We start from the raw sequence: 18,779 nt of genomic DNA on the forward strand, positions 1-18,779 counted from the left end.
GTCTTTAGAGTACAAGACAGTAGAAAGAAGTTCACTTAAGAATGGCTTTACAGAGAATAACAAATACCTGCAGTTTCTGGGGAAGCTCCAGACCTGATTAAAATTTCTTTTTGCTGATAACAGCAATATTTTTACTGCCCTCAAGAATAGCATGCAGTAGGGAGAAATGGATGAAATCAGTAATAGTTTTCCAGACAGTCTGGAGTAGAATAGGAGAGAAGGTAAATATGCTTCATTGCTTACCAGTGTTGCAGGAACTCAGGCCGTAGCAGGGTATAAAAATTTGGAGAGAATGAGACTTCCACTTCTTGTTTATCATCCCCTCTCTGACAGAGGCTACTGTCATGCCATTATGGAGAGTGTAGTGGCCAGCAATAGGAAGATTGATAATCTTCAGCAAAACCCTAATCCTTGTTCTTAAGAGTTAGAAAATGCCTTAAGGTTTGAAAGCTGAGAGCTTTTCATCTATTTCTAGGAATATATTTTAATTTGCTCTGTGTTAACTGTCAAGCAATTGGCTGTAATTTACTATATTGTGAAGTAGGCAGAGCAGGGGGTGTGTTATCTATCCTCAAGTAACCAACAAAATGGAAGGCATAAACCGTTTCAGTGCTGTTGCTTCATCAATGCTGACAGACCAAGACAGTTAAATCTATGTGCCTTTTCTTCCAGTAAGAGCTATTAAACTGGAGATGCCAACTGTAAATCTGACTAGGGAAGTGACTGGCCTTGCTGCAGTTCCTGAAGTGGTTAGATCTCTAGAAAGTTGTGCAGTGACCTGGAAGAAATTAATATCTGCAGCTCTGGAGGAACAACTGGAAAAGGTTCCGCAGGTAATGCTGCCTATAGCACTGTAATGTTGCCTATAACATCAAGCTTCCTTTATTTCCAGAGACATTACTTTATTTCCCCACCATAATCTCTTTGAATGATTGGTGCTCATTTCTCATCCATCTTTATGTTTGATTGTTAGGAAGCCATTTACTAATTGATGTAAAATGGAACAAAAGGAGTGAGGAACTGTGTGACTCTGGGAAATAGAATATAAATAGAATATGAAGTAACTCAGGGCAGATCCTCCCCATACAGGATAACTGTGTGTAAAAAGCACTTTTATCTGCACTCTTCTAAAGAACCATGAAATATTAAAAGCTGCAGTGATTATTAGTTTTTGAAATGGACAACTATATTTTTGCTTGGAAAAAGATCATATCCCTCTTGTCACACATAAGGTTGTGATTCTACAAACACTTATGACTAATGCAATTACAAATACTCAGGGATTTTATGTCTACAAAGTTACTTGTGCGTAAGCTTTTTGCAAGCATGGACTCTCCAGCTCCAACTCACATTTATACCTCCCATGAGCAATTCCCTCCTGTATGTGTAAAACTTTTGATTTCAAGGATCTTCAGTCTGTATTTTTTGCAGGGTTGAATCATATCATTTTTTTCTCATCATACAGCATTTTGAAAGGAAGGAACAAAAGTCTGGTTAGAGGATTTCACTCTGACATAATGGTAATTTGGAATTTGTATTTTATTTCACATTACTTTTAGGGCAATGGTCCACTTGCAGAAGTTGACTTCTGGCGTCAAAGAAATGATACTCTAAGAGCTCTTGCTGAACAGACAAAGCTTCCAGAAATGCAGAAAGCGTTGCAAGTATTACAGGAAGCTGAGTCTGAGTATATTGGAGATTTACAGATAGTCTTAAGTGATCTCAGAAAATATCATGCAGAAGCTCTAGATAACGTTAAGTTTCTTGCAACTCTTGAACACCATTTGAAGGTATGTACCCTGAAGAAAACTTTGTGGAATTTAACTGTAGTTACCTGAGTTTGGTTTCTCTGATGATATGATCACCTCTTGTCTATTTTTTACTGTTTATCAGCAATAAAGATACACTCTAGATTTTTATATTTAATAGAAAAAAAGCTTGCTTATGGTGTTTTGAGTTACAGTTGATCTAATATTTGAAGCCCAGAGCTGTGAGCAGCTTGGTTTGTAAATCACAGCCTTGGGAGTATTTGATAGCATAGCTGAACTGGGTAGAATGAAGATTTCTCTGCTCCCTTTTTGACATAGCATCTGTGATGGATTACAGCTGATGTCTCCATTTGTAAGTTTAATTGAAGATCATCCAAACATCTAAATGAAGAGTTGAGCCAAAACTAGTTTTGAGACATCGTTTACAGAGAAGAGAGTATTAATGAGACAGGGTCTAAAAAGCATTTGGAACAATAAATGCAAATTTGCACATCCTTGACCATGTGTGTTACTTAGGCACCAGGGTGTTTCCTTGACTAGGTTGTTCATTTAATAATGTCTCTGACTTCAGGTGTCTGTAGAATAAATGTTGTTTTATTGAATATGGATTTGTATATTTTCATGACATCTTATTCACAGTATTGATAATGCATTTAACAGAACTTAATATATGGCGCTGGGTTTAATGTTGTCTTGGACACAATTCCTTACCTGATGAGTGGCCTGAGAGTGGTGTGGGTTATCTCACGGTATTACAACAAGGATGAGCGGATGGTTACCCTCATGGAACGAATTGCATGGGAAATTGCAGAAAGAGTGTACAGAGCTGTGGATTTACACACACTCTTTAAGTAAGTACTGGATTCCTGTTTAACTAGGAGGTATTTATTAAAAGCTTTGCCTGTTCTACACAAAGTGCAGTGGATAACACTTTCATCAAATAGGTCTCAGTGGTTTTCACTATCTGAAGTTGTATTAGAAGGTCAAAAGTGGAATTATTTTGTAATTTTCCTAAATTACTGAATCAGCCCTGAAGGAATAGGTGCTTGTCCTCCTTTGTTTCGAAAAGAGAGAAGTCAATAAACCCAATAGAATTATAGTAGTAAAAAAGTGGCATAAATTTCATCAAAATCAGTCCTAAAATAATACCTCCTTTCAAAATCAGTCACACTGAAAATTAAGACCTCACAGTTACAAGTTTTTCCTGGATCTTTTATAATTAGAAGCTGCTAAGCCAGGGTATATTCATCCAGTTGAGATACCATTTTCTATCTATAGTCTTTCTATCTATAGTATCTTAACTGCTCTGATTTGATTAATAGAGAAGATATAGCTGCTGCAAAAAAGAAAATAGCAGATGCCAAAAGCACTCTTCAACAATGGAGGAAATGTTATTTTGCTGTTCGTGCCCAAATTGAAGCGTCGGGAAGAGAACCACACTGGGAATTTGACCAGAAACGTTTATTTGGAAAAACAGATTATATGGCTTCAGTCTGTCAAGATCTGATTGATATTTTGCAGGTAGTAATATAGACAATAAATAAAGAGATTGTGTGATCACTGTCTTATTCTGTAGAGGAGATTTTGTACTGTAGTTGTTGAAATGTTAACAGCCTTTATTTTTGTGATTAAGACCCGAGCAGTGCCTTAGATTCCAGCAAAGCTGCACTTAATGATTGAGACAACTCTTCTCAAGATGCTGGTTGAGGAAAGATACTACTGTGTATGTTGCTGTTACCAACGTAGAGACTTGTAACAAGTGTTTCACAGATTTGCAGTTTTGATGGGTTGCTAGCTTAATGGTATAATTTTAGATAAAATAAGCATTTAAATATACTGCAATATAAAATCTGATCTATATGAAGCAGTACATCAGTTGCAGGATAACATATGAATGGAGAGCTGCCGTGTTTAGGGTCATTTAAGTCTTTACAAAATGTAAATCTCAGCAGGAATTGATCATTCTCTGAGCTGGTTTGGTTTATTTTAAGGAAATAATATCAGAAAGATGTGTTAAATGGCAAAAAACCCACCGCCATTAAAGAGAACGTTTCTGGTATGCTCTTCTGAATCAACAGGTCACTGAAGAGTTTTACAGTATATTTGGTCCTGAGCTGAAAGCTGCCACAGGGAATCCAAACCATGTTGATGATCTACTGACAAGGGTAAATGAGCTAACTAGGCCTATTGAAGAACTGTCTTTTGACCCTTTCAGCATCAAAAGTGCACGTGGCTGGAAATCAGTTATGGAAGATTTTAGAGAAGAAGTTACAGTAAGTATCATGTACTGTGGTTCCCCCCGTTACATCCTATCTACACGTTCCTTCTAGAATAGCAACATTTTCATTTAAAGAGAATGTAAGTTTGCAAAAGAAAAGACTCTAAATACATAGATGAAAATGTGAGGAATTTGACCAGTTTTTTAAGTCAGTGTCCCGTTTCCAAAGTAGTTTTGTTTATAGTTTCATTTCATCTAGAAAATGGTGAAGGAAACGTCTGTTCATTGGCAGAGTCACTGCAGCATGAGCAGGGGCTCCATGTGACCTCCCTGTATTCGTGTCCTGACGTGTTCTCAGTCATGTCCTACAAAGAAGTAAAACTTTCTTTTCTGGATTCATTCAGTTGTTCACCTCTCAGCTAAGAATACCTACAGTGTATAAATTATTGCATTGGTTTTTGTGTTTTATATACCTGCCCAGCAAACACATTGATTAACATTCATTTCCTGTAGCTTACTGGAAAGCCATCAGTTTATTAGTAATTTATAAGACAAAACATAGTAATGATATGCTTGACCACTATACAGACAAGTATTTTTATTTTGCCTTCCTTTCTTGGTTTTGCAAGAAGAACCTCTAATAGGATTTCTTGGCCTTCTTGTTTAGGTTATTGAAGAAGAGACTAAATGCTTTATTGATGAATCTTTTAAGACCCTTCGATCAGCAGAAGCTGCATTTGACGTACTGTTAAACTTGAAACACATCCGCTCTCGTGAAGCCATCAGTAAGCAGATGATGATGAAGTTCAATGATATTTTGGACCAATACTGTAAAGAGGTATTGAATTTGAAGATTTCTTATGTAGTGCATGCAACCCTTTACCTAGTGAAAATGAGAAATCTGTGTATATCTCTAAGTACCTGTACAGTGTCATTTACTATCAGAAAGACCGAAAGGTTTTACAAAAGAAACATAGTTGCTTTCACTTTTGGGAGCCTGTTGGAGAAGCAGTGTGGTTAATTTGCTGAAATGGATGTGCATATCTCTGTGTGGGAACCAAAAGGTATTCACATTACTCCGCAACAAGGCTTGGGGCTATTCCCTTACTTGTGCACAGCAGTTCCACAGTAGTCCTTCCTGAGGAAACAGATCTGTCACACCCTGCAGTTTTCTTGTGGTGGACAAGTCCATAGTATGACCAAAAGGTGTCAGAGGTAACCATGAAGGCAGAAATAATTTCTGTCATGTTGAAGCCTGTATGTTGGAAAGCTTTTCATGTCATACCGTTTTTCTTGATACTTCAAAGAACATGGAGTTAATAAAATATAATCTTACAGAAAACACTGCCACAGTAGCAGTTCCACAAGGTACAGAAAGGAAGACATTCTCAGTAATACAATTAATACAAACAAGAAATGCATGAAAAGAAAGGAAAAGGAATTGTTTTTATCCTGCTGCTGAAATTAGCAGCTTGTGCAGGTTGCATACTGACCATGGACAAGAAAGTGGAAAAATGATTCTTTGCAGTGTTTTATTCTCTTCTAGGTTGAAAGCATTAACCGAATCTTTATTGAGAATCTCAAGGACCCACCTTTGTACAAGAATCATCCTCCAGTGGCTGGAGCAATATACTGGTCCCGGTCCCTTTTCTATCGGATCAAACACGCTATTATTCGATTTCAAGAAGTAGAGGAGTTGCTTGCTAGTGAACGTGGGAAGGAAGTATGTTGGTTCTTTTGAGATTTAGTGAAGGAAGAAATCCTTTCTTCATACATTTCTTCTAAAGATGTGAAAGTGCTCTTAGTGGAGTGGAGTTTCAAGAATATCTTTGCACACAGCAAGACATATTGGACATGAAAAGATGATTGGGACCTTCCCACTGTTTCCCAGAGAGACAGTGACAGAATTCAAGAGCCTAAATTCTCCATTGCCAGCATTAATTACAAACATTACTTGACTTCTTATTTAATAAAAATTAGAAACCATCCTGAGACACCATATTAAGACAGGTTACTTGAACATTTCTCATGGTCTTTAAAATGAGTCTTTCCTTTCTAGGTAAAACAAATATATCTTCAAGTGGCCAAGAAGATGAAAGAGTATGAAGATCAAAAATACAGTCAGTGGAGAGATGAGACACTACATGTACTCCCACCCTTACTGAAAAATTCTCTGCTGACTGTCAGCATTGATGGAGCTGCAACCAATATTAATCCAGAGACTTCTGAGCAGGTGAGATATAGGAAGATAGTAAAACAGACTTCTCTGCAGGGGAGAGCTGAAACCTGTCTGATGGCCAGTGAGATTGTTCTAAGAACAATGTTTTAAATACAGTTTTTGAAAAGAAAGCCTCAAAAGTTCGGAGCTCAGAATTATGCTGAATGACCTGGCAAATGGATGATGTTGTTTCTCTATGTACTCTTTTGCGCTGTAATTACTGTTAATTTTGGGGTTTGGTGCAACATCTTTGGGACATTACAACAAAACATGGGACTGAAGTTAGAGGTAGGTAGGTAGGTAGTGGTAGTTTCCCAGCAGAGATCATGCGGAATCCTGTTCTAACTAAACTTCTGTCTGACTATGAACTTCCACTGGGATTTCTGTTGTAGCTGGTTGCAACAGTATGTAAACAGGTGATTTGGTTTGTTTCTTGTGGTGAGCTTTCACTTAAGAGGTAGTCGTGTACCATTTCTGGAACTAGAATTCTAAGGCTGCTATTGAAACTTAAAGGCATTTCCACAAGCTCTTAAATCAGCCATGCTGACTTTTACATACGTCCTTATCAGATGTCTCCAAGAGCTAATCTTCTTGCATTGTAACAGTTTGGTGTTCCTCTCCTTTCTGCTGCTTTTTCTTGTATTGCAGAGCTCTCTAAAAGAGGAGCCTGTCACAAAGAAAAGCATCCACTTCTTAGTGAATTTTTCTCCCTTAATCCATGAGATTATCATTGAAACAAAGTACATGGAACAGCTAGGGCTTCCAGTCCCAGAAACAGCAAGATACGTGGCATTACAGGAAGACAAGTATTTTAGGTAAGGCTGTTACAGAGAATTTGCTCACATACAGACTTATGGCAGTGTTTCAAAGTGATTTTACTCCAAATCAGAATGGGCTCTGAGACTTCAAGTTTGGAACTGTGAGAGCTCTTAGTGACTTTTTAAAGGGTAAAAGTACTAATGAGCATGTTACAGTAATAAGCTTTTCTCTGGCACTGTCTGCATCCTTTACCCCGTAGCACTATGTTATACAAATTAACCTCTCATCAAAATCAGAGGAAAACCAAGGAAAGTAATTTGTTTTGCTATGAATTGTTAATGTAATTTCGATTTCAGCTCACACTTAAATTTACTGCTGCTTTCTTCTTGTATAGCCTTGTATAAGTCACTTTTGTCCACATTCTTACAGGCAGTTAGCACACAGGTGTGTTGATAAGAGCCCTAACTGGATTTTAAAGTTCATCTGTTGAATTCACTTCTGTACTTCAAAGTGAAGCTGTCTTAAAAGCTTCTTCTGAGTTGGGGCAGGAGAGGTTTGTCTGGCTGCTATAGGAGCCATATGAAATTTTCCCTTTGTTTTTAATAGAAGATTAATTGCATTTATAGCCAGTACATGTTCAGTGCTTATTTCTGCAGATTTTGCTTTATGTGGAAGTCTCGAATGATGGAAGTGATCTGAATTCAGAGCTGTATTTCCAGAAAATCATGATTTTTGTTTTGTTGTTGCTACACTCCTTAGGTATACAGACAGATTGCAGAATGTGCTGGATCAGTATCACAAATTAATGGAAACACTGAACGAAGCAGAAATCAAGCTTCTTGATGACCATATTAAAAAACTCTGGGAAGTATTCAAATCAGGGCACAGCAGACTCAACTGGAACTCCTTAGGTAATGGAGATACTGTTTTTAAATGGCTGTAGATACTGATTTTCAGTTTAAAAATATCTTCAGTTCTGCAGTCTACTTTTGATGCTGTGTGACAGCAGCGTATCCCTAAATAGTGCATCCTATTGCCACGGTCGGAGTCAGAATAATAGGTTAGACAAACTCTCATCCAGGAGAGTATTTCTTATGTTTTTATGGTATTTAAAAAACTGTGGAAAGGGACAGAGACCCTTAGGTAATAGCTGTAAGGGATCTAGATGAAGGATTAGATGAGAGATCATCTAATCTATCTTTCTGCAGAGCATCAGTTCATTCTTAGAGATAAAACCACATCAGGTTGTGGCAATTTTGATGCATTGGTGAAATATTTGTTAAAAGAAAGGTTGTGATTTATTTCAAGGGATTGGTGACTTTATTTTCCGATGTACACAAGCCGTCAGGACGTTTGAATCACTTGTCCATCAGATTCATAATATTTCTGAAGACATAAGCAACAGACTTCTGTTCATAGAATCAACCAGTCTCTTTAAGTTCCCACTTTCAAGAAATGGTGATAAGCTTCCTGGTAAGGCTTTCTATTTTCATTTCCAAGCTCTGAGATGTTTTATTTTGCTCTGTCTGCTAATTTCAGTTTTTAGTTGCTACAATGAACCCTTTTAAGTGTTACCAAAACTAGTTACAGCAGCATTTCATAGTGTGACAGGGAAAGCACAAGCAGAGTTTCAGTACCCTAAAGCTGATGGTGTCAACGAGAGAAATGTAAAGATGAGTATAAAATATGATAATTTGATTTGTGTCTACCTTGCTTTTGGTCACTTCCCCCCTAGTTTTCCTTTGGTTTCATTATCCTTCTTGTATGCAGTAGTGTAGTCTTAGAGCTGCAATGTGCATGGAGTGCCAGCTCCCTCTGGGCTGTCTGAACCAAACTGGGTTCTTCAGATGGGAATTGCAGAGAGGTGATTGCCCCCCAGGTCTCTCTGTCACTTGAGTGAACAGGTGATGGCTCAGATTTCTTTCAATTGTATTTAAGTCTTACAAAGGTTACTTTCACATCTAATGGTTGTTACTAAATAATTGAATCCATTTTAAATCAGAGGGCTGAAAGATTAATAAATTAAGCATTTATAAGTGAAGATATTTTTTATCAGTATACAAGATCACTTCCCTATTCACAAATCAAGCCCAGGTCATTATTCCAGCATGCAAGCCTCTTAGGTCTTTTGCAGTTAATAATGCTATTTTTTGTATTATTTGCAGAAGCAAGAGAATTTTTTGAGTATGTTATGTGTGAAAGAGCAAAAGATGTGGCACACATGGTTAGAAAGTATTCTGCAATCCCACAATTGCTAATAAAAGTGGAAGGACGAGTCACCAACACGAACAGTGGCAAATCTCCAAAATTAACTTCCTATTATGCGTACTGGGAAAACAGGATTTATCAGGCATTGACACAGTTAATTGTGAAGTAAGTCAGTTGTTTGCTTTAATGGATTTTCAGTCTTTCATCTTCAGGTTTTTCTGGATGTGTTGATCAGTATGTATAGTGATACTCTGTTTGAACACCTCTGTGGTTTGCAGTTGGAGATAGATTTGTGTTTGTATTGTTTCCCCTGTGAAGAATGTAGAACTGATAACACGGTACAGGAGAAACCCAAAGCTTTCAGCCATTTCTTCTTGTGATCCATGTCTTTATAATCTGGTCCTTGCTCAGCTGATTTCACTGTGCTTTGTTAGCTAGGCTCTTGTAATAGAGTTGACCATAGTCTCCGGGTCCTTTTGCACCAGGGTATCCTCATTCATTCTTTCCAGTAGCTTAATTTAGCTAGTCAAGCTTTTATGTTAAATCAGTATTAGTGGGACAGTTTTGCTATGATACACATCAGTATCAGAAATCAGTGGTGACTGACTTCAGACAGTTCTGCTTACATATCTAAGCACATACCTGGTAACTGCAGTCTTTGTTGAGCATTTCCACTGAGGGCAGCACCTGGTTATTACAGACTTCGTCATGATCTTTCTTTTCTTTTCCCAGGAATTTGCAGTCTTTCAATGCAGCTGTTCTTGCAAATGTGCCACTGTTCCAAACAGAAGCTATTTTATCTGTTCCTGAGATAACCTTACAACCTAATGCCAGTGAGATTGACAAAATAACCATCAAGTGTATCCGAGACTGCGTTGAGGTCACTAAGGTGATTTTTGATAAAGATTTACTTGTTGCTAGAATTTGCTTGTGATTATAACAAACGAATAAATCTTGCTTTATGTTTGGGCAAGCATAAATGTCAAGGGAAGATTCATATTGCTTTATCTTGAGATCAAAACATCCAGTACATTGTTCTAATTTACAGACTGTCCTAATTTTTCAAATTGATGACAAAGGAAAAAAAAATGCTGTAAGTGCAATTTTTACTCAGGCAAGATTATTTGTTACTTTGCGGCAGTTTTGCCACTGTAAGGGCATGATTTGGTTCTATAAATCAGCATACATCAGAAGGAAATACTTTTCAGATCGCACTGCAATCTGAATCTAGTGTTTCTTTCTGATGTATGTATAAGATGGTGGAATAAGGAATGTGAATAGCCTTCACTGCATCACAGCTCTTCCTGAAAGCAGCAGAAAACCAAATCAGAAGTGCTGGGAGAAGGGCATCCAGGGTGCATCTGGGACAGCAGGTTTACAACAGATGAAATATCTGGCTTGCTGGCAAAGATGTAGCAATATTTCCCTGCATAAGTATGTTCACATTGAACTGCTTTCCAGAAAAGAAGCCAAATATTGTGGCAGTGTTCCTGCCTTGTGCTGATGGAGAAATGATTCCACATGTCATCTGAAACTAGTAAATTTAGATTAAGTGTCTCTCCTATGCTCAGATTTGCTGTCCTGCTCCACTGCTGCATCCAGCCTTTTTCATCTAATACCTATTTCTCGGTGTCATGCTATCCTGTTGCTCTGCAGAGATTTTAAAAGCAGACTGAGTAATGAATGGAAAGGTTTTGTTAGGATTAAATTAACTCTTAAGTTTATGGGAAACGTAATCTCTTTTTTTTGGTGCCAGAAAAACAATTGATTTGGGAAATCATTTACACCACTTCCTACATAGTCTCCTAAATAATGGTGAATTTCTTCACTGAAAAGGTTGTCAAGCACTGGGACAGCCTGCCCAGGGAAGTGGTTGAGTGATGTGGGACATGATTTAATGGTGTGGACTTGGCAGTGTTAGGTTTACTGTTGGGTTCGATGATTTTAAAGGTCTTTTCCAATCTAAAGGATTCTGTGACTCTAGGGGTGATTGACTAAAATGACTCTTTCCAAAGTAACTTTTTTCAACCCTGTCTTGAAATCTCCAGCACTTTGTACGATGGATGCATGGTACATGTATTGAATGCCCTCCTCAGCACATTGAGGAAGATGAAGTTATCACTTTCAGCTTTTATACCGACATCTCCCAGAACCCTCTGATAATTGAACAGGCTGTTCTCATCATTCAGAATGTCCGCAAACTCCTGTCTTCTCTCAACAAGTATTTGAACCAATGGAAGAGGTACCACCTGCTGTGGAAGGTGGACAAAGACATAGCCATGGAGAAGTTAACTGCAGAAAAGCCCGCTTGTGTCACCTTTGATGACCAGTTTCAGTACTATTTGAAGATAGCTCAAGAAGTGACTCAACAGCCCATGATTAAAGATGAACAATGCATCAGGCTTCAGCTGGCTCCTTTGGCCTGCACAGTGGAGGAGAATGCTAGAGGCTGGGTGATGTCACTTGGAAAGTTGCTTAATGAGTCTGCAAGACAGGAACTCTTCAGTCTTCAGGAGGACATTCAGGTAGGCGTTTTCAGCTTGGTTTTATTATCTTTATCACATGGACTGAAAATGAATCTGTTTACTTGTATTTGACTCATCATTATGATTCTGCCTAATTGCTTTGTCAGTGTTGCTTCTGGAAACTATTTTTACTTTTTGCAGAGATTAACAGAGAATCTTCAGAGACCTCCTGATTCCTTGGAAGATTTCAAAATTGTCCTTGGTGCGATTGCCAACATCAAAAGCATGTCCTTCGAAGTGGAAGTGAAATATTTGGACATCTGGGAGAGATACCGAACTCTTGCAATGTACAATATTCCAGTAAGTGCATGTCTCTTAAACCATTTCAGATGTGAGCTAGGGGCACAGATGCCTCTCATGTGAATGAATAGTTGTTTTCCCCTTAAGACATTTCACAGAATCACAGTATTGTTGAGGTTAGAAGGGATGTCTGGAGAATGTCTGGTCCAGTTCTCCAAACAGTATCTCCACTTTAAAATGGACACATTGCATGTGTTTAAATCTGATTCAGATCACTTCAATGCTGATTTTGTGTTCTGCACATTTATGATGTGAGCACCCATTCCTCTCTTTTTGGTGGCAAATTATTTCTTGTGAGATATGTTACCTGTTTTGTTTTAGGTAGCTAAAGAAGAGCAAGACATGGCCAATGAGATTAAGGAAAAGTGGGATACCCTCTTCTATGAATCATCAGTAGTTGATCACAACCTTGGAGGCATTAAAAAAACATTCACAAAGGTAACTTTTGTAATTAATCTTGAGGAAATTTAGAAACAGAAAGGAAAACCATTGAAATACCTTTCTCTTCAGATTACACAGCAACAAGTTGAGGACTTCAGCAAAGAGACAGAAGATTTCTTCCATAAATTCGTGACTGAGGGGCCTGGTTCTGTTGGGGAAGATCTTGATAAAGGTAAATCCATTAATGTGTGAAAAGTGGTGTCTTAAAGATACTACTAGTCTTCAGACAATTCATAGAATATTATCTAAACCAAGGAAATTGTGCTTTCCTGATTAACATACAAACTGATCAACCAGGAATGTGAGATCTTTAGTGCTATAACTTGTACAGACTGTATGCAAATCCTGTTTTGTATGTACCCCATGATCCCTGGGATTGTTTATCTAAAAAAATTCCTCTCCTTTCCCAGGATTGGAAATCATGGCCAGTTTTGAAAAAGAACTGGAAAAACTGGAAGATAGATGTCAGGAACTGGGCAGTATTGAGAAACTTTTTGACTCGCCAGTTACAATGTACCCGCAGTTAATGAAAGCACAGAATGATGTGAAAGGTCTAAAACAGGTCTATGAAATTTATGCATTACAAAAAGTAAGTATTGCATTCGGAATACACAGCTGCAGACATGAGCAAACATACAGAAAAGGTGGGGAAGAGAAGAAGAGGCTGCATTGTCCTCTGTTTCTGATCAACCTTGTCCTAAGCCTTTGCATGAAATTAGCTATGACCTGTAATTGACTGTCACCATGAAATGATTGTAATGATGTTAGTACAGGACTAATAATGTCTCATAGTGGATCAAACACAGACTCTTATCAGATAGAAACAGACCTCCCCCTGCCCCTAGTAATTGTTGGGTGCATGAGTCTCCTGATCATTTCAGTGGAACTACATTTGGATACAGGTTGTGTACGGGTGACAATGGGTATCTCAGGATTTAACTCATCTTAACTATTTCTAATGAGTTTTCTTTTTCCAAAGTTAAAATGCCCTCTAAAGTGTGCTCTTAAGTATGCTTTTCCTCTTCTCTGTATTTCCTTTTGATTGTTTCTTATACAGCTGGTTGTGTTTGGCTATGAATCTGTCTTGGACAGGAACCTGTCTCTTCCTCTATAAGTGTTAATACAATTACATCTACATCCTGATTGTGGTCTCTGGGTCTTACTGTAGTGGAAAGATTAGTTCTTTTTGGTCAGAACTAAAAGGAAATACAATTTTTTAACTCCAAGTGACCTTGTTCCCAGGCAGCTAAAGACAAATGGTCTCAGACACTCTGGGTAGACCTCAATGTCCGGATTCTGCAGGAAGGAATCGAAGGATTTCTTAAAGCCTTTCGAAAGCTGCCCAGACAAGTACGTGGTATGCCAGTGGCCTTTCACTTGGAAAGCAGAATGAAGGCATTTCGAGACTCTGTTCCTTTGTTGCTTGATTTGAAAAATGAAGCTTTAAGAGAAAGGTTTGCTTTGATTTATTTAAATCTTTTTATATATATAGGAAGATTTTTTCTTCTGTTAGAACTTTTAATTTCAGTCACTGTGGTCATACCATGTCCTGTAGCTTGAAACTTCACTTCCTGCATTATGAACTTGTGTCATAGCATGACACAAGATTCTTTGTGTATTCAAGATACTGGTTCTTGTTTAAACAGCAGTGTGCTAAACATGGTTTCATTATTATACATTAAATTACAGTTTTTTTCATTTTTACTGTATCACGGTAGTTGGTACAGTTGTTGATGTGTCCGTTTAAAACAGGCATTGGCAAGAACTTATGGATCAAACAGGAATACATTTTGAAATGACAACAGAAACATTCACTTTGGAGAATATGTTCGCTATGGAACTTCACAAATACTCAGGTGTTATCAGTGAAATAGTTGGAACTGCTGTTAAGGAACTTGGCATTGAGAAGGTAATGTGAGAAAGGAGAATAAAACTAAAAAGACATAGATGACAACAGCCTCAAAAATCTTTTGAGATTTTAATATTGACATGGCAGCATGTTCAGCTGTCTTCAGGGAGCTGCTATGATGTAACCGATGGCAACTAAGATCAATAGCTTTGTTAATAAGCTCCCACATGGCACAGACTTGTAGCTATCTTGCCTTTGGCAGCAGTATATTGGATTTCTGTTATTACAATAAGCAAGTTTGTCCTGTGAAAAAGTTTCTGAAGAAGGATCCATTCTGTTGCCATCATCGTGTTTTGAAATAGACCCTTCTTTATAAACCAGAAAATCTGGGCAAAAATTTTGCTGAATCGTTTAGTTTTTATGCTAAGATTATACTTCTGTAGGTTTTGGAGACTGAAACATGCATCTTTTTATGCTCACATGCAGGGTGTGAAGGAAATAACAGAAACATGGGAAAACATGAAATTCACTGTACAAGAGTACTTCAAAGGCACGGAGAAGCGAGGCTTTATTCTGGGCTCTGTAGAAGAAATTTTAGAGACTCTTGATGACAACAGCGTCAATCTTCAGAGTATTTTGGGCAGTCGATTTGTGGCTCCTTTTTTTTCAACCGTTCACAGCTGGGAAAAAACTCTGTCATTGATTGGTGAAGTGATTGAGGTAGGGAAGAAAATGCTGGACTAAGTAAGGGATGTGTGTTACTTATAATCAGGGTTTTCTACTGCATTTTCTTCTCTGATGGCAACATTTGATTCTTAGATCTGGACGGTGGTTCAGAGAAAATGGATGTACCTGGAGAGCATCTTTATTGGTGGTGATATCAGATCACAGCTTCAAGAGGAAGCCAAAATATTTGACAGTGTAGACAGCCTGTTTAAAAAGGTGAGTAACTGACCTGACTTGTGATCAGCATTACTATTTAGTGCATTTTGCTTCCACTTCCATAGTTTGCTGTAGTGTTCTGTGTCATTCGTAACACTGAGAACGGTATGTTATAATGAATTGAATATGAGTTTGGGGGACTCAGATATATGCTTATGCTTGCATGACTTGGGATACAGGCTGTTGCTTTTACAGTAGCATCTCCATGCTCCATGCTCTCAGCTTTGAAGGCATATTATCGCCATGTTTGCATACAAGAGAGCAGCAATAGGACAAGGTATTTAAAACTCTATTTCACTTCTGTAAGAACCTACACTGCTTGTGCAGTTTGTATGCTTTTTCACTAGTTAAATATGATTTAGCATAATCTATTGCTGTTCAGTATTTTCTAAACTTTCTTTTCTCTCTATGTAGATAATGGATGAAACTGTAAAAGACCCAACAATAAAAACATGCTGTGAAGCCCCAGATCGTCTGTCAGACCTCTATCATATAAATGATGTGCTGGAAAAATGTCAGAAAAGCTTGAATGATTATTTGGATTCCAAGCGAAATGCTTTCCCAAGATTTTTCTTTATATCTGATGAGGAGTTGCTTAGTATTCTTGGCAGCAGTAACCCGCTTTGTGTCCAGGAACACATGATAAAGGTAAAAAGTCTGTCTGCTCACAGTGCCTTGTGGTCCTTTAAGAAGTTTAACAAACTATACTGTACATGCTGTTAAGGGTGTGCTAATATTTATTGAATACAGAGAGCATCCTGGCAGCGTCTTGATGAGGTTCTGAGTAGCCAAATTAGATGTGATCGTTTGACTCTTCTTGCTCTGATAGTGCACAGTAGCAGTTATAGAAGAGGAAGGTTGGTAGAGGTGCATTCAAGATGCACCCGAATGATCAGTCATTATAGAACCTTCCTGGGGAAAAAATCAATGGGCTAAGCCATCTTGTTTACCTTGCAGCTGATGTATCAGCATACATGTATCAGCATTTGTATTTGATTACTTAGGAGTCATTTCTCTTTAGAGTCCATGGAAATTTTCTTTCATGATTGAACATGGACTAGACACACATCTTTGAAGCTTTGTTTCTAAAGTGCCAGTGAATTTCTTTGTTGGTGCATTTCAGATGTATGATAACATAGCCTCTCTGAGGTTTGAGGATGGTGATAACGATAAGAAAATTGCAGCTGCCATGATTTCTGCTGAGGGAGAGGTGATGGAGTTCCAGAAGGTTGTGCCGGCTGAAGGCAGAGTGGAGAACTGGATGACAGCAGTGCTGGAAGAGATGAAACGAACGAACAGGCGCCTGACAAAGGAAGCTATTTTTCGATACTGTGAAGACAGAAGCAGGTGAAACAATCAGTGTCAAGAATAACACAAATACCTCATGTTACTATGAGCCTGTAGCGATAGAGAAGAATCAAGACTTTATTTTTCAATGTTTAAACAATTTAGCCTGTGTTTCTGTGTGTGGAGGGAGATAGGTACATGCAAATACAGTATTTTAGCTGGCCAGAAAGAACTGTGGTATCTGTCGTATATGATTTCCTAAGTCTTGAGTTATTTTTAGTGTGGTGTGCACAGTATGTTTTTCTCACGATGAATTCCACTTGGCCATCTTTACACATGGAATAGGCAACTTTTCTATTAGATCATTTCCTAGGCTTTTGAAATACTACAGTAAACCTTGACAGCATTCTGTACATACCTCTAAAGTTTGGCTCATGTGGCAGTCCTTTGAGGGTTTTTTTAATGTCCCAATTAGTTACTTAGAATAAACAGTAGCTCATCTCCCTCTCTCCATGTATTTTCCATAGAGTTGATTGGATGTTGCTCTTCCAAGGCATGATGGTGCTGGCTGCTAATCAGGTGTGGTGGACTTGGGAAGTAGAGGATGTCTTTCGGAAAGTGAAGAAGGGAGAAAAACAGGCAATGAAACTTTATGCTCAGAAAATGCATAAGCAGATTGATGACCTGGTTGCCCGCATTACAATGCCTTTGAGCAAAAATGACAGGAAAAAATACAACACTGTTCTCATTATTGATGTTCATGCCAGAGACATTGTCGATACGTTCGTAAGAGACAGGTAAACACTCCCCAACCTACTGAGAAAATGCTAAAGGCATGAATTATAGTCCCATCCTTTAACCTCATGTGAGCAAGTGTCTCTTGTGTAGCATCCTGCAGGCTCAGGAGTTTGAGTGGGAAAGCCAGCTGCGTTTTTACTGGGACCGGGAGCCAGATGAGCTCAACGTGCGGCAGTGCACCGGCACGTTTTCCTATGGCTATGAGTATATGGGTTTGAACGGACGTCTTGTGATCACCCCACTTACAGACCGTATTTATCTCACACTCACACAGGTATATTTCTAGAGGAGAGTTTTTACCAAAAAGCACTTTAAAAATGCACTTCTAGGCAATCCCGTAACTGTTTTATTGCCACTTCTGATTATCTCCAACCTGAACGCTAATGTGCTTGAAATCAGTTGTGATATCCTTCTAACCAGATCTGAGTTCTCATTATTTTGGGTTACTCAGAGATGATGTAGAATGCATTTGTAGGTAAAATTTAAGGCTTCTTGTACCTAAGGGTTCATTTGTGATTTTGCAACCAACCTAATACAAATGTGATCTGTCTCCAAAGGCGTTGTCAATGTATCTGGGAGGAGCACCAGCAGGGCCAGCAGGTACAGGGAAAACAGAAACAACCAAGGATCTGGCCAAAGCACTGGGCTTGCTGTGTGTAGTGACAAACTGTGGAGAAGGCATGGATTTCAAAGTAAGAGTTAAAGATCTGTGTTCTCTGATAAGGTGCCAGTTACTGCTTTTTTTCAGTGCCCAGGATAAGGGCATATTCTGAACTTCAGCATAAGTACCTCCCTTACTGATACCATGCTGCTTAATAATGAAATATGGTAAAAATTTTCTATTTTTAATAAATTCCTGAAGGAGCTTCAAGTGCTTTCAAGCAGGGGAACAATGACTAGATGGTACATATTTAAACTCATCACAGGCAATCTGCGGTTGGCAAATATTTATTGCGAGATATTGTAACAGATTGCTGCATGTATAAATATCCAGAATCATTACCCAGTCATTAGAGTTTTATCATACTTGTTTATGCTGAATGTTTTCTATATTCATTGCTGAGACTTTTGTCTTGTTGTTCTTGTTTAGGCAGTTGGTAAAATTTTGTCTGGTCTTGCCCAGTGTGGAGCATGGGGCTGCTTTGATGAATTCAATCGTATCGATGCTTCCGTGCTTTCAGTCATTTCTTCTCAGATTCAGACTATTCGAAATGCTTTGATGAATCAGTTGAAAATATTTCAGGTAAACATTCACAGAGAAGAATAACTGTGAAGGCTGATGTTGTTTTTGAGGCCAAGATTCAGGCTTAGACCCCATCATTAGATCAAAGGGCTGCTGCTTCTGTGATTCCTTTGTGCTGAACATGTCAAACTCCAGAGTGTGTACTCTCTGTTTCAGAGACGTTAAATCCTTGCTGATTTTCTAATCCTTTGCTAGGTTCTTCCTTTAGGTAGTGGGATAAAA

The 18,779-nt window shown here is 38.3% G+C and overlaps 1 protein-coding gene across 6 annotated transcripts in view; it reads left to right on the forward strand.

Moving 5' to 3' along the window:
- The window catches only part of DNAH10 (dynein axonemal heavy chain 10), a 54,161-nt gene that overhangs the window by 4,105 nt on the left and 31,277 nt on the right, over window positions 1-18,779 (forward strand). For all 6 annotated transcript variants that reach the window (XR_009965883.1, XR_009965884.1, XR_009965885.1 and 3 more), the window contains exons 6-33: window positions 673-833; window positions 1,560-1,790; window positions 2,430-2,620; window positions 3,092-3,290; window positions 3,848-4,042; window positions 4,655-4,825; window positions 5,534-5,710; window positions 6,047-6,220; window positions 6,854-7,020; window positions 7,724-7,875; window positions 8,273-8,437; window positions 9,130-9,337; window positions 9,905-10,061; window positions 11,221-11,697; window positions 11,839-11,997; window positions 12,319-12,435; window positions 12,508-12,610; window positions 12,849-13,027; window positions 13,681-13,892; window positions 14,191-14,347; window positions 14,774-15,007; window positions 15,107-15,229; window positions 15,644-15,877; window positions 16,353-16,576; window positions 17,044-17,313; window positions 17,405-17,588; window positions 17,872-18,006; window positions 18,405-18,557. Coding sequence is in view for 3 of the 6 variants with exons in the window: in XM_062624137.1 (XP_062480121.1) it covers window positions 673-833; window positions 1,560-1,790; window positions 2,430-2,620; window positions 3,092-3,290; window positions 3,848-4,042; window positions 4,655-4,825; window positions 5,534-5,710; window positions 6,047-6,220; window positions 6,854-7,020; window positions 7,724-7,875; window positions 8,273-8,437; window positions 9,130-9,337; window positions 9,905-10,061; window positions 11,221-11,697; window positions 11,839-11,997; window positions 12,319-12,435; window positions 12,508-12,610; window positions 12,849-13,027; window positions 13,681-13,892; window positions 14,191-14,347; window positions 14,774-15,007; window positions 15,107-15,229; window positions 15,644-15,877; window positions 16,353-16,576; window positions 17,044-17,313; window positions 17,405-17,588; window positions 17,872-18,006; window positions 18,405-18,557 (5,309 nt within the window). In the remaining 3 variants the exon portion in view is untranslated. The remainder of the gene's footprint in view (window positions 1-672; window positions 834-1,559; window positions 1,791-2,429; window positions 2,621-3,091; window positions 3,291-3,847; window positions 4,043-4,654; window positions 4,826-5,533; window positions 5,711-6,046; window positions 6,221-6,853; window positions 7,021-7,723; window positions 7,876-8,272; window positions 8,438-9,129; window positions 9,338-9,904; window positions 10,062-11,220; window positions 11,698-11,838; window positions 11,998-12,318; window positions 12,436-12,507; window positions 12,611-12,848; window positions 13,028-13,680; window positions 13,893-14,190; window positions 14,348-14,773; window positions 15,008-15,106; window positions 15,230-15,643; window positions 15,878-16,352; window positions 16,577-17,043; window positions 17,314-17,404; window positions 17,589-17,871; window positions 18,007-18,404; window positions 18,558-18,779) is intronic.

The sequence above is a fragment of the Pezoporus occidentalis genome, unplaced genomic scaffold, assembly GCF_034315485.1.
Source record: "Pezoporus occidentalis ecotype Australia unplaced genomic scaffold, CSIRO_AGI_Poc_V1 ctg262, whole genome shotgun sequence".
Taxonomy (NCBI): domain Eukaryota; kingdom Metazoa; phylum Chordata; class Aves; order Psittaciformes; family Psittacidae; genus Pezoporus; species Pezoporus occidentalis.